Here is a 15552-nt window from a genome sequence, read left to right on the forward strand (position 1 = left end):
CTGCCCTGGAAAACTCTCTCAGCTGTTTTTTACCCAAAAGAAATTCAGTGTGTGCACTCCAGGACTGGTTCCTGGCTCTGAGCAAAGCCCTACAGCTGGGCATGAGTGGGAGACCTTGCCTCAGAAATGCACTCCTGACCCAAATTAAAACACTGATGTGGACACACCTCCAGCCTGTTCCTGCCAAGAGGTACAAGTCCAAACTTCCTCACAGGAAGCGTCTTTATCACCATCCTGAGATGCAGGCAGGAAAGATGCTTTAGGAGCAATGTTACAGAAGTGATGTGTACCCACAAGGCAAATGTTACACCTAGCCAGAAACTGTTCCTAATGATTCAGTAAAACTTTAAAGGTGGCTTCAAAACAATTTATACAAAACCCCCAGCCACAGGCAAAGCAAATGAGCCTTCCTGTAGAAGCTATTTCCTTTCTTCCCAAGGAGCAACAGTTGAAATGTCTGGCATCAGCACACCACAGTCAGGGTTTAAAATTATGCACTGTGGGGAGGCATGGATCACTGGCAGCTCCACTGCCTTCCTGGAGGTCAGCACCTCTGAAAACCACCACACGTTGGGTGTCCAATGTCTGCCTTCAGGCAGCCATCCTGAAAAATTCTTCAAGAGACTTCTGTGTTCTTATTCCTTTAATAATTTGTCTCTAACTGGTGCCAAAGATGTGTTTGTTACAGAAAGAACTGCGCAAAGTGGTGAAAAATCTGTAAATGAACACCGAGAGTGCAAACAGTAGGAAAAGATTCATATAGTAGGAAAGGAAAAAAAAAATCCCCAAAATACATTTTAGACCAGAAAATATCCTCAAAACAAAGTATTAGGAAAAAGACAAAGAGGAAGAATGCAGGTAATATTTTAAGAACAGGAGTAAGCCAAGCATCAGTCATTACAAAGAGTGCAGCCACTAACTCTACATTAAGAACATCTAAAGAAAAAACAATAGATCATTAAATAAAACAGCATCTATTTCCATCATGATTTAAATAATAAAATCAATCCAGAGGAAAGCACTAACAGCCTTCTCTCCAATTTTCAATCTGAGAGATGAAATCTTTGAAAGTTGCACTGAAAAGAAAGAAAAACAGATTAAATAAGTACCCTAATCTTATCCAAAAAGCTTTACATATGGCAGTCCTCAGATAGAGGAGAGCATTTTACTGCACTACGCTATCCTTAATCACTGGAATCATCTGCTGAGAGCTGTCATCTGCCTGGAGACATCTGTCAAGATGATCTGAACCTAAGTCTAAGATTCCCCAGTATCAAATTGCAGCTGATCATGGCTTCTGCACTGGTTGCACAGATACTGACGCTTCCATCTCCACCTGAATCCAGCTGGAAACTCTGTGCCTGGTTAGCAGTGGGTACCATCCATTGCAGGGTCACCAGGATGCACTGTGCATGTAGTTCAACCTTTGCTTTCCTCTTTGTAAAAATGGCTACTTGATACACCAAGACACTGCAATGAAGAATTTGTTAGCATTTGATAACCACTCAGAAGTTAACACTTTGTTAATCGGTGCTAAATATATCCAAGTACATTTATAAAATACTATCATTCTCGTTTAATTGCACTTACGTGGCGTCTGTTTGCGCTTCAAACCACTGACAAGTTGACAACTGTTTGAAAGTATCACTAACTACAGGACTAACCTTGCTATGTAATGACTTGTAATACTAATATATATGTCCTATTATTCTCAACTGATTGGAGAGTGTATACATGCAAGTGAATCCATAAAGCATATCTGGTCACACAAAATATTCATTTACCATCTCGTGAAGAGTACTCAACACTGGACAGGAACAGCTGCAAAAGATGCACTCAACATGTGCAAAGTGATTTATTTCTATACCAAAATACAGTATTGACTACTCCTGATTTCCAGCTTAGTGAGCATCTTTTCTAAAATCTAAATAACAGACATGGTTTTTATTTAGAAGCATGATTCTTTTCTACAGAAATGACTATCAGGCCTGTAATCTAACAAGGAAAGATCCTGTCAAAATATCACAACTTTAAGTGTCAGGAAAACAACAAAACTCAGCATGAATAGAAGAAAATGTAACTATACAAAAATCCTAATTGCAATAGCTATCTTTAATTATCACATAGGTAAGTGTAATATTTACTGTGCATGACATTTTCATGATAAAAAAATGTCTATTATTTTTGTTGTTATGTTAATTGAATTCATCAAATAGATCTACATACATTCATTTTATTAGGACCAAGCTTAAAACTGTTACTATTATTCACTCTTACTTCATTGCTCATAGTCAGACTATAGCAATTTACAGACAAAGGCCTTTGTATTCTATCTCCTTATAATTTTTTTTTTTAATCAAGTTTGTCTGCACTTTTAATTGTAGTGGTAGCATACAATGCCAGCTCCCAACTGCAACAGTGAGTCACAATATTGTTCGGCTCTTGCATTTCAAGGGCAGTCCTTCTCCATGTATTAAATCCTCCAGCAGTTCTGAGGCAGCTCAAACACCACCCACACACCCTGCTAAGCCCCTCCAGCGTGGTGGGGCCAGACACCCATGAAGCTCCTGTGTTCACCCGCTTCTGAACTACTGTTGGGGCTTTTGTCTTCCTGGGTTACTAGAGTTATGTAACCAAGTCCTGGATTTTTCAATCCTGTGAAGAGTTTAGTCTGTCCCCATAGGGTCACAAGGATCCACCGTACCATTATAAGCATACAGTAGATGGTTCCATAGGTTTGTCAAAACCACTGGTGGCTAGCATCCAAAGCAGACCCTGCAGCACGCGTTCTAATTTACTACAAGTGAATATGAAATCTGTATGGCTGTGAAAAACCATATACAGAGACAACTTGATTTTACCATTACAGCCTGTGACAATACCACAGAGATGGAGTCTCATTTCAATGGGATGTTAATTCTCAAGTTATATGACGGTACTTAAAACAGGAAACTTTTCAGACAATTTAGATGCACAATTTGCCATAAAACTGCTCATGCTCCTACTGCAATTTTGCATACAAATTGGAAAATTGCATTTACGAATAAGCAATTGAGTAAACAGCAGAAAGAAGCAAAGATGCTAATTGTCCTTATTACCTCCAAAGCAATATAACACTACTGTCATTAATGTAAAATTTATTTTTTGTAAAAGTATGTGATTTCAGTGTAGGGCAAATGTTTGTGAGTAGCAGCAGATTTACAAGTGGAACATAGATACTGATATACACGCCTCATCTGTCACACATCTCTAATTAGATTAATGCCACTGACTAAATAAGATTAATATCTGAACAAAGCGCACAGCTGTTCTTCAACATGTATGCAATGCTATTCTCCAAAGTCCTGTAAATTAAAAATGTGCATTTCTACAACTGCAGGGAAAACTTTTATAATACCTTAACAAATACAATACCTCCGACACTAGCTGTTCAGCAAGAAAATTACACAGCAAAGAATTTAAAAATTCCAAAAAGATTAATCACATGCTCACCTGTAAGGCAAAGAATTTTGAGAAATATATTAAATACTTAAGGTATATTTCAAAGGGAGTACTTTTGAGCAACAGAGAACAGCTCTAAAGCCCTTCTCCATAACACTATTTAATAGAAAAGGCAATTGCAGCACAGACATGAGCATAACCATGATCTTGGCAATAGTAGCAGTCATTGTGGAATCTCTTGAGTATGGCAGAATCTGTAACCATGTTATTTCTTTAAGACACCTTTCTTTGGCTTTTCCAGAGGAAACAGTTCAAAACTCACTGTGGTGGCACTTGCAAACACATCATGGGCCTCAAAGGAACAATATTACAAATATCCAGTGTAAAACTGACCATAAAGACTACAATTCAGTGTAAACCATCCACTTACCTGCCACAGATGCAAGTGTAGGAAGTGTGGCGCATGCCACCTCGAGCATAGCAGTAGTGCTGGAATAGGCTGCAAAGAAAGAAAGGTGGTAATTAATAATATATTCAAAAACCCCATAGGACAGGGATCAAAACTAAGTCTTTTTTGAGTACAGCTGTGTCGGTCCAAATCCCTGGCTCCCCGATGAGGCTCTCTGCCTATTTCTGCTCATCTGAAGACTCAGATTCGCCCACATCTGCAGCTCAGCAGTCCTGCAGAGCATCATGCAATTTTCACACAACCCATTAAGCAACTCTGCAGCAGAGAAGAGCAGGTCAAGTGCAGCTTGGTAACTTCAAATGGAAAATTGCTTTCCTTAACAACACAACATAGCATTGTTGGTAAAAGGTAGCTCATCTGGCCACAGAGTGAAAGGAAGGGTAACAGGTAAATGCTGAAGCTGGCCAAACTCTCTGAAATGAGGTGGAGAAAACCACTGCAGCATTTTCAGGTATAAAATCACATCCATGATCCTTATTTTCAACCCTCCTGCCTTCAGTCTACAGTGTGCAAATTCAGCAAAAGTGAAGTCCAACCAACCCTTAACAAGGGAAGGAGTGCACCAGACAGGGAAAAGCTCTTCTTCAAAATTAATTCAACAGAAGCTTTCTCATTTTTACCACCTCACTGATACCTGCTGCTGAAAGCTGAAATAAAATATCCCTGAAGCCTGACCTACATCTGACTATGCTGTACACCCTCTTCTCCAGACAAGCCAGCAGAGCTCTCCCATTAAGTCAAGCCAGGCACTCTCTGCTAGCACCATGGTCCACCCTGGAATGGATGGTCTCATGTTTTTTTGTCTGTAGCACAACAGACTCAGAGAAAACATAAAACTATTCAATTTCAGATTGTGGTACCTTAATACCTCTGTGATCTCCCCTGCCAAAACATGGTGTTGTGGTTTAAGCCCAGCTGGTAACTCAGAACCACGCAGCTGCTCGCTCACTCACCCCCTTCTTCCTACCCTGCTCCTGGAGGGACAGGGAGGAGAACTGAAAGAACGCAACTCCCGTGGGTTGAGATAAGAACAGTCCAGTAACTAAGGTATAACACAAAACCACTGCTGCTACCACCAGTAATAAAAATGGTAATGGAAATAACAAGGGGAGAGAATACAAAACCTCACCACTTGTCAACCAATACCCAGCCTGACCCAAGCAGTGATCTAGCCCTTCCAGGTAACTGCTCCCAGGTTCTATACTGGGCATGACGTGCTGTGGTATGGAATACCCCTTTGGCTAGTTTGGGTCAGGTGTCCTGTCTCTGCTTCCTCCCGACTTCCCCTCCTCCCTGAGAGAGCATGAGACTCAGAAAGTCCTTGATCAGAGTAAACATTACTGAGCAACAACTAAAACCATCGGTGTTATCAGTGCTGTTTCCAGGCTGAAAGTCAAAACCACAGCACTGCATCAGCTACCAAGAAGGAGAAAAATGACTGCTACTGCTGAACCTAGGACACATGGGGAAAAAAATTACTGCACACTCAATCCCAACAGCAAGAAAATAATGTGATAACATTACTGAGCCCCATGCTCTCCAACAGTAGTCCTCTTGCACTGCCATCCTGCTGGAGGAGCTGTTTGGCTTTAAAAGCATTAAACCATTTTTATCTTCACTGTCAAAGTCCCCTTCATATGAGGGCAGATGTGCCCAAAGAACAATTAATACCGGATTAGGTGCTTTAAGAGCTGAGCACATATCATGGATCCTTTTATTCTTTTTGAAATATGCTCTAATTACAATCCAATTCCCTTTAATACTGAATGAATTTTGAAAACTCATTACTTGTAATACTGAAATAATTTCATTAACACAGAGTGATAATGGTGCTATTCAGAAGAATAGAGATGTTGTGATTTTGTCCTTCTACAGCAGCGATCCACAGAACACAATTCAAATACTTTGAAGGATATTAAAAACATTACATGCTTGTAAATCCAAACCAGATTTTAAAATTATACAAAATGACAGTATTTAAAGAGAGACAAAACAAAACATACAAATTAATCACAAAAGGAAAAAAGAAAATATAAATTTAGAGGCTTACTGGGGAGACTCAGTTTTCAAGATCTCTTTTCTGCTCAAAATGCTGTGGTTTTATGAGGTAATTCTGTATTGGCCCAAAACCAAGTAATGGCAAAAAGCAGGTCAAACAGCAGAAGAGCCAAAGAGTTTGCTCCTTTGATCCTGTGACCTATGAAACCTTTGACCCCCTTGACATCTGACCTATGACAAAAAAGTGATCTTTGATCCCTTTGACCTATTACCATTTGACTCCACAACCTCATAATCTTTGACCTCTGCCCCATGGCACTGGTGTACCTGCAAGTCAGGTGTTAACTTTTAAACTCATACAATGCTGTTGGAGCTGACACGGGCTCTGCATTGCTTTTGAAACTAACTTTTTTTTTACCACAGAGGAAATCCTGGGTTTGCTACTTATTCTTTTTGCAAAACAATCATGAGCTTCTTTAATTGATTGAAAACATGGAGATCGTTGGTAATTTTAAAAACCTCACTGCTTTTTTCCAATAACTTAAAAAAAATATCAGCTACCAACAATTCAAGTTATCCTCACCACTCGAGTCTTGACTATCTCAAGTATGGACTTGAGAGAGAAGAAAACTCTGCTTTCTTCATCATTGGAAGCAACAGAAAAAGTATATACTTGCTATTTTTAGAATCTTGTGGAGGATTGCGCACTTTTAAACAAAACTCCAGAATGCTTAAAAAAACCTCAATTTCAAAACAGCCTGAAAACCATTAAAGTAAAACCTGCTATGGATAAACTTTCTGACAAATTATAAGAACCACTCTGACAATGTTTGCATGTTATAAAATCACAGAATCACAGAATAGTTAGGGTTGGAAAGGACCTTAAGATCATCAAGTTCCAGCCCTTCTGCCATGGGCAGGGACACCTCACACTAAACCATATCACCCAAGGCTCTGTCCAAATTGGCCTTGAACACCACCAGGGATGGAGCATTCGCAACTTCCTTGGGCAACCCATTCCAGTGCCTCACCACCCTAACAGGAAAGAATTTCCTCCTTATATCCAATCTAAACTTCCCCTCTTTAAGTTTTAACCCGTTACCACTTGTCCTATCACTACAGTCCCTAATGAAGAGTCCATCCCCAGCATCCCTATAGGCCCCCTTCAGATACTGGAAGGCTGCTATGAGGTCTCCACGCAGCCTTCTCTTCTCCAGCCTGAACAGCCCCAACTTTCCCATCCTGTCTTTATATGGGAGGTGCTCCAGTCCCCTGATCATCCTTATGGCCTCCTCTGGACTTGTTCCAACAGTTCCATGTCCTTTTTATGTTGAGGACACCAGAACTGCACAGAGTACTCCAGGTGAGGTCTCACAAGAGCAGAGTAGAGGGGCAGGATCACCTCCTTCGACCTGCTGGTCACGATGTTTTATGATCATCTTTGGTCTTCCTATTGTTATCTAATGCACAGTACAACTACAATCAGCTCTGTACTACAAACGTTAACTGAACTAAATGAAGTAGTCTAGTGTCAACAGTTTTCCTAACTTAAGTGGATTTAAGGAATAAGGGCACTTAAAAGCAGGGGGGACAGAAACTATCTGTAATGATTTCCATCACACCTTTTGCTTATTTTCAGATCTTCCTCAGGACTAGACTACAACATATACATACACACTTACCAGAGTGCGATTTTTATTTCCCAAAAGAGGTAAACAAGCAACCTCTAATTTGAATTCCTGTCATCAGTTCTTCCTGAGTTGTAACAAATATTTATGAGAAAACCACATTTTGTATTTCTCAGCTATTCACTTCCAAAACTGAGACACTTTTAGATCAAAAAGGTTCAATTTCTATATAAAATCTAATTCAGTATTTTGGCTTGCATCTTACAAAACAGGTAAAAACTGTAATTACAGAAAATATAGCAAGTTTGGAGAAAGAAAGAGAAGGAATGAAACATTGCAAGAACATCTGACAGAAATTAAGAACTTAAGCCAAGCTCCTCTAACACTGACATTCCTCAGTGGCAACTTCTTCCTCTAACCAAGTCCCGCATCCATAGTAACTAAAGCAAAGTGCTGCAGAACAAGGTGTGCACATTGCTTTGCGAAGGAGGAACAATTACTCATTCCAAGATTTTCAATGAAGGAGGACCAAAACCACCAAATAACCCTGTTTGTTATTCCAGATATTAGAGCCATGTCAAGAACACCTGCTGGATACTAGTAGCTCAGGATCTAGATTTTTAGACCGTGTATCAGAGATCTGCTGTCATAGAATCATAGAATAGTTAGGGCTGGAAAGGACCTTAAGGTCATCTAGTTCCAACCCCCCCGCCATCGGCAGGGACACCTCACACTAAATCATATCACCCAAGGCCTCGTCCAACCTGGTCTTGAGCACGTCTTGCCAGTACATAAGAGTCAGGGATACTCATGGGTCAATATCTCATTAAGGTGATCATATTTAAAAACTGATAACTTAAAATACATTTATATTAAAAAATCCACACTGGATAACTAACTGTTTTCAGGATATTTCAGATCCATAATAATATCCTCAGTGTACCTTTGAGAAAGTTGCCTCCTAATAAAAAGAAACTCTTACACACTTCAAAACCAGTAATTCTTTGAACACAGCCCTTGAGATTTGCCTTGAAATGCAAGCAGGTGGTTTTGAACTATAAACTGGAAGCCACAGCAGCTTAAGGTAGTTCTGTATAGAACTTGGAGAAGTAGGTTTGGTGTTTTGGGTTTTTTTTTGCCGAGTTGTTTGTTTTGTTTTGAGTGAGTACAGTTGAAAGATGTAGGGGAATATCTATTAGTTATCTGTGCACTGAATTACTTTTGAATTACACCTAGAATGTGCCGTTACGTTTTTGTACAGTGTAAGTATCAAGCATAGCCATGAGACAGGTTGAATCCAGTGCTTTTATAAAGAATTCACAGAAGGCCAAATTTTCTAAAGATCATCTCTCTATATCAGGATGGAAAGCTACTGTTTTGATCATTTAGTCACCTAAATGTCTTGACATGAGAAAGCTATAAAGCCCAAGTAACGCAAAATTTTTAAGCCACAGTAAATGTAATTTGTACGTGATACCCTAGCCAGACAGCTTGTTCACTCACTCCCAGTGAGTGGTACCGGGCTGAGAGCAACCGAGGCCCCCGCCCCCCCCCCCCCCCCCCCCCCGGGCTCTCCCCTGCTCCCGGAGGGATGGGGAGGAGGATCGAAAGAGTGCAACTCCCACGGGTTGAGACAAGAACAGTCCAGCAACCTATGTACAACACAAATCACCACCGCTACCACCAACGACAACAATGATAAGAGAAAATAACAAGGGAAGAGAATACAATACCACCGGCCAAGAAACGAGTCCGACCCAGAAGCCCGTGTCCTTCCGGGTAACTCCCAGTTACCCCCCACCCCGGGCATGACGTGCTGTGGTATGGAATACCTCTTTGGCTAGCCTGGGTCAGGTGCCCCGTCTCTGCTTCCTCCTGGCTTCCCCTCCTCCCTGGCAGAGCATGAGCCTCACAAAGTCCTTGGTCAGGGCAAACATCACTTAGCAACAACCAAAAACATCGGTATCACCAGCACTGTTCCCAGGCTGGAAGTCAAACCACAGCACTGCACCAGCTGCCAAGGAGAAAAATGACTGCTACTGCTGAACCCAGGACAACTTAGTATCAAACTATGCTGGGAGAACCGTGCACATAGGAAAGAAGAGGTGTCAGTAACAGCCTATAATAAGAGCAGTGTTTCATTTAATTCCGCACCAGACACTGTGAGGTTTTTAAATACAGAGCATTTTTCTTTGTTAACCAATTTACTTTGGTAATGTAATCTATTTTCCATGGACAACTTGATGCTTTAAGGCTTAGTTTATCTAATCCTAGTCCATTTAGTTCACAACCAACACTGCAGTATTGCAAAACATGTCTGAGGTTGTTTTAACACAAAAAAAAAGTCAGTACTTCATTGCAAAAGATTAAAGAAGGGGAGTGGAGAAAAGCAGGAGAAATAATCCAGTTTACTATTAATGAACAAATGCATCACAGGAAAATTGGAACTATGAACAAATGAGCAAAGGATTCTTCTACACCTTGGAGACAATGTAATTAGAGATTTATGAAAGCAATGTTATTATTTAAGTGGTTTACATGACCAGAAATTGTTTAGAAAAGAATTTATTGCTCCAAGAACAACAGGAAACAAAACCACTTCTGCACAATGAGTTCTTAAACCCATGTACACTACTTGTAATGAAAATGTTGCAATTCAAACCATCAGCTGGGTTATTTTGCACAATCATGGAGTAGGTCTGTTGAAGCTTACTATCAACCAGAGACACTGAATGCAGCTATACTTTGAAGCACCTCTATTTAAAATTCTCCTAATTTGTATCATGCACAAGCAGAAAAATGTGTTATTTTTTCTAAAAAAATGTTGATCCTTCTAAATTCCAACATTGAAATTCTGTTCTCTTGTGTGTGTGCCTGTGTGTTTTCTTAGTAACTAAGTTCTTTTTCTTTATATGAAGTAAACTCTAGATAATAATAGATCCATAGAAGATAAAAATGTTATTTTGAGTACAGCAGGGATAGAAGAACTGTAACTTTAGTAGCAGGTATGACACATGAAACTGGTAGTACATTAATGTAGTTACCTGTAGAACATCTATTATGAATAAAGAAAAGCTGTGTAGAAGCAGCATAGAAGTGAGTGGTCTCGCTTTTGTGAGACTGGTTGGTATTTCTAAATGCGCTAGTTCTCTGTACTAAAATGGATGTATCCAGAGCTCTGGGCAGGAACAGATGGCAAGATTACCCCCAAATACAGACACATTTTAAGAATGCAAAATGACACAGATCAGAAGGAATGCCATTCCTTCAGGAGGCAGTGTACCAAAGCAAACCATTTCACCAACCACTAATGCTACCTGGAAACCGGTCACCCATTAAACAGAAAGTCCATAAATAATACAGAACTCAGCACTGTCACATATGTCATATATGATTTGCAATGATTGAAGGTAACTGATAATCTTAGCTCAAGAAGAGAGTTTAGGTGAGGGGTAATTAGCATTTTAATTGTATAATTGGGAATTATAAATTATCTGTCTTACATAAAGAATAACCAAAGAGATTATATGACATCAGCTGATACTTCATCTTTTTGGCTGAACTACATGGATTGGTCAATTTAGAGAACCTGGAGTTGCTTTTTTCTCTTACACACACACACACACACACACATACATTTCCTTTTTGTTGATTAATTTGTCCTTTTATTGCCACAGTTAACCATTCCATGTGAAACAAGCTTTCCACCATCATTTTTCAAACCCCAAATTTTTGAATAATTTTTTGGTACAGGAAAAACATGACTCTACAGTACTGCAGCAGTTTAAGAATGCCTGTGGAATTACCTCCTTTTCTCCCTCCCAGACAGATTGATGTTAAGTTTTTTCTAACAGCTCTGTTCGAGTTTAAATCCATTTTTTTCCCCAGCATGCGGAAAGGGCAAGAGTTTTAGGAGATGCAGTTTAAAGAACTGTATATACCCACTCTCACTTGATGTGCCATTCATCTAATTCTAGGCTGGTGCGACATCTCTCTACCTTACTCTGAGAATTCATTTCACAGAAGTTCAGCTAATGCATTTCATTACCAACATCCAAGTGCAAACAACGATTCTGTAAGTCTATAACCTCATATTCACTGCTGCTGATTTTCCAGAAGCTTGGCAAGACAACTGAACAGGCATCCTAGATATAGGACAGCTGCCAGAGTGCTCTCTAAATACACCTTTCCAATAAGCCAATCTTTAAATTAACATTCCAGAAGCCTTCTAAGAAAGTCCTCAAGTATGGATGTCAAATCATTATTTTCCTGAAACTCCTTTAACTCTGTTCATCTATCATTTGTCAGAATTGACTCATTTGTGTAAAAAATGGTCAATTTATGGATTCAAATATTATGACTATGGAACTATTGAAATCCTTTATTGTTTCATAGCAATTAAGCTCATTAAGATATTCATAGTACAATATGCCTCTTCAAGATCTGCTAAGTTTGCCAAGGGGCTGTTACAAAGAATACAAAGAAGGGCTACCCAAAGGCCTGCATCAGAGATCCAGGGAGTCAAAGAACCATCATCAAGTAACTGACAGAAAAAGCATAAACAGTACACGAGATTGCCATCACTTAGACTGCAGCTATGATTAGATCATTAATCATTGCAATTAGGTCATTGCAATGGTCTATGATCAGACCATTGCAAGCAATGGAATTGAATTGATTTGCATAACCATCCCTGCAGCTGAAAGAGGCAGCAGACCCTGAGTGCAGCTCTGGAGTCTGTAGCAGCAGCAAGTACAGCAGTCAGTCTCCAGCAGGTTGCATGAGGTTTAAGGTGGGAACTTGTCCTTCTTCTGCACTGTGCTACCATTACCTTCTTCATGCTCCTGGCCTGCCTGTCAGTCTGTAACCCCAGATCTGTATTTAGGTAGTTAACGCAGCAGCACGATCTCCTTGTGCGCTGGTCCCATACAGTCAAGTGGTAGCTGTAAAACCTTGAATCCAGGATTTATTTTCATCTACTTTCTACAGCAGAAGGATTTTTAAGTGACTTTTCAATCTTCACCAAACATGTGAATGCAAAAACATTCCCACTGCCACACTAGAAAGCAACGACCATTAAGAGGGGTCTCCATTTTATTTCTTCACCAATTCTGAAGTCCATTTGCGTCACATCCATTACTAACAAGGCAGAACCAAGTTCTGTGCTGGCCAAAATTTCATACTTAATCTAGTATTACACAGAGAGCTGGCATGAATTTTTCTTAGATTCATTGCTCCATTTCCAACTCCAATAATTCTAGATCTCAACTGGTGTATTTTAAATTAATTTTTTTTGTAGTTTAAACCTATTTATCAACAGCTAATTAATGAGGTCTAAATCCTTTGATGACAGAATGATTAAACTGCATTTTAACTAATCCATCCTTAATTAAAATGCTGCCAGCAAACCATTTCTAGATGTGTAAAAAGGACACATTTATAGATGCTCACTCTTTAACTATTATGTAAAGCCAATAATTAGAAGAACTCATGATTTCAATTATATTTTAATTACTGTTACATATAAAACATGCTTTAATGGATGTAATGCAATACATTTTCTTTCTTTACAACCCACTAATCATTCCTATTGGGGTGACAACCAAATAAAAGGAAGTTTAATATATGCACTAGTACGGGAATCTTGTTTTAGCTTAGAGCCAATTCTCTCTCGATTTCTTCTTTGCAGCAGAAAGGTACTTAATTATCTCCAAACCTAAAACATAAATGAATCCCTATAAATCCCTGTTAAAACTCTAAAGGGAGATTAGCAGTAACTGACCGTAATAAAGAGAAATGCTTTATCCTTATTATTATACTTGCATGTCTTCAAGTTTTTCCAATTGAAAATACAAGGCTAATAAAAATCCTGATAGAGTTAAGAAAAAATACAAGGTGACACCTGTACCAGTTTTCCTACTTCTCTCCTTTAATCTTAGGAAACAACATGAGCCAAGAGATGCTTTAGTTATTACAGTAGCCATCAATTTTCATTATGAAATTATGGAAGTTTAACTGTTCTTTACTATGGCTAAGTCAGTTCTTAATGCAAGTATGGAACAAATTATTTCTTTCTGAATCACAAAAAATACCTATAGTTGGTTATGAACACTCAATATCCTGCAGAAATCCAACCTTTAAAACTGCATGTTACTACTTTTCTGAGACAACCTAAAATGTGATAAATTAGTTATTAAACATGTTTCTAAACTCTGCATATTTCAAGCAGTTGTACAACACAATAAGCTCAGTCTTAGGGTTTTGCTGCTTTCAGTGATCTGAATTTGATACAAAGAAACTAATAAGCTTATAGGAGAAACCTGATTAATTTACTGATTAAATTGTACTTTACAAATATTCAAAAAGGTGTATTGCGTTATTTCCACTGACTCATATACATGAAATACAATTTTCATAAGCTGGTACCTCTTATTTGTATATATTAGTGAAATTCCTGATATTTTGGCTTATTTCAAGTTTTCTCTAAAAATATGTAGCATTTAACACACACTAATAGTTACGATGCTCTCACATCACAGGTGCCTATGATGAAGTCACTGAACGCACAGATACTGAAATGGCAATGTTCAAGGCCAGGTTGGACAGAGCCTTGGGTGACATGGTTTAGTGTGAGGTGTCCCTGCCCATGGCAGGCAGGTTGGAACCTGATGATCTTAAGGTCCTTTCCAATCCTAACTATTCGATGATTCTATGATTCTATGAAATATCCCCACAAGACTAAAGTTGCTGCACAGTTCAATTTACATAAATCCTCTCCTCTAATTTCCCTTTCTGTCTATTCCCGGATATAGGCAAGCTCTTGGGGGCAGGAAATTTATTTTCCCACCTTATAAAGTACACATTACTCATTTATATTTTGATTAAATAACAACAGCTTATTATAAGAAATAGAGGAACTGTATCTCATCGAGAGAGCATATATAGAAAGGTCATTTTGAATATTTAAGTATTCATACTTAACAGACGGCAAGAACAAATGCTGATGCTGCAATTTGCTTTATCAAAGCTTACTGAGAACACTCCTTACTTTTTAAAAGATTACCTGGAATAATAAAAAAAAATAATAATTAAAAAACCCCAAATGTCTTATATTCATTACACATAGCACCCAATTGCTGTTCTACCATGTCAGGAGTCTCATAGTGCCAACATAAGTGACAAGCAGACGAATGAGACTATGTCCTCACATCACCTGTCCTTCCCAGCAGGTTACTGCTTTTACCGTCTCAGTGCCTGTAAGTATGAGGCCAAGGACAAACACATTTAAGGACTGCATGCACAGTAATTTTAAGTAAGAAAAAATGTTTGAGAGGACAAAACATGTTAGCTGTTAGAAGTGCTGCGGAAGAACAGTAATAAGGCGGATATAAGAAATAACATTATGATAGAAGCTAAACAGATATATATTAACAGCTTGTCTTACTTTCAGTTTAATTTACTTATTTATTTAAACGCTAACTATAGTAACCGCCTTTGTTTTACAATGGCACTTTGGCCAGTAAATGCTGTGATTTCTTTCTCTGTTTACAAAGATTTTCTACTAAAGCAAGGACACAGCACAGAAATGCCAGCTGCCTACCTGCTTTCATGCTGAGAGAACATAGTGTCACCGGAGCAATATGGAAATGGAGAGTTGACTAACATTTTCTCAGGGGGGATACTTTTTTGGAGGAGGTCACGCTTACTTCCCATGAGGCAGAGCCCTGCAACCATGCCTATATCTCCCACATGCTTTCTGGAATAATGCAGGGCATTACTGCTTCCACAGCAAAGAAATGCAGCTAAGTACAGAAAGCCTGGTTAAGTATTTCGGAATCATTTCGTTAACTTCAGAATACTATCTAAACTTTTCTCAAAATTGCATTTTCCCTGCCACAGAAGCCCACAGTGTGATGGTATGTTTGGCTGGGTCTGCTTCCATATACTGTATTGTCAAAAGAATGGAAGTTTTCCTGGCTTGTGCAGATAAATGACAGAGAAGAGATGTCCTTCTCT

General features: G+C 39.0%; 1 protein-coding gene across 2 annotated transcripts in view; it reads right to left on the reverse strand.

Annotated features, from left to right (window-relative positions):
* Positions 1–15552, reverse strand: part of PEPD (peptidase D) — a 140476-nt gene that overhangs the window by 60108 nt on the left and 64816 nt on the right. For both annotated transcript variants that reach the window (XM_061469165.1, XM_061469164.1), the window contains one exon: positions 3872–3940. In XM_061469165.1, the coding sequence (XP_061325149.1) occupies positions 3872–3940 (69 nt within the window). The remainder of the gene's footprint in view (positions 1–3871; positions 3941–15552) is intronic.

Source organism: Pezoporus flaviventris, unplaced genomic scaffold, assembly GCF_033815535.1.
Source record: "Pezoporus flaviventris isolate CSIRO_AGI_PZ_B2104156 unplaced genomic scaffold, CSIRO_AGI_Pfla_v1 ptg000054l, whole genome shotgun sequence".
NCBI classification, from domain to species: domain Eukaryota; kingdom Metazoa; phylum Chordata; class Aves; order Psittaciformes; family Psittacidae; genus Pezoporus; species Pezoporus flaviventris.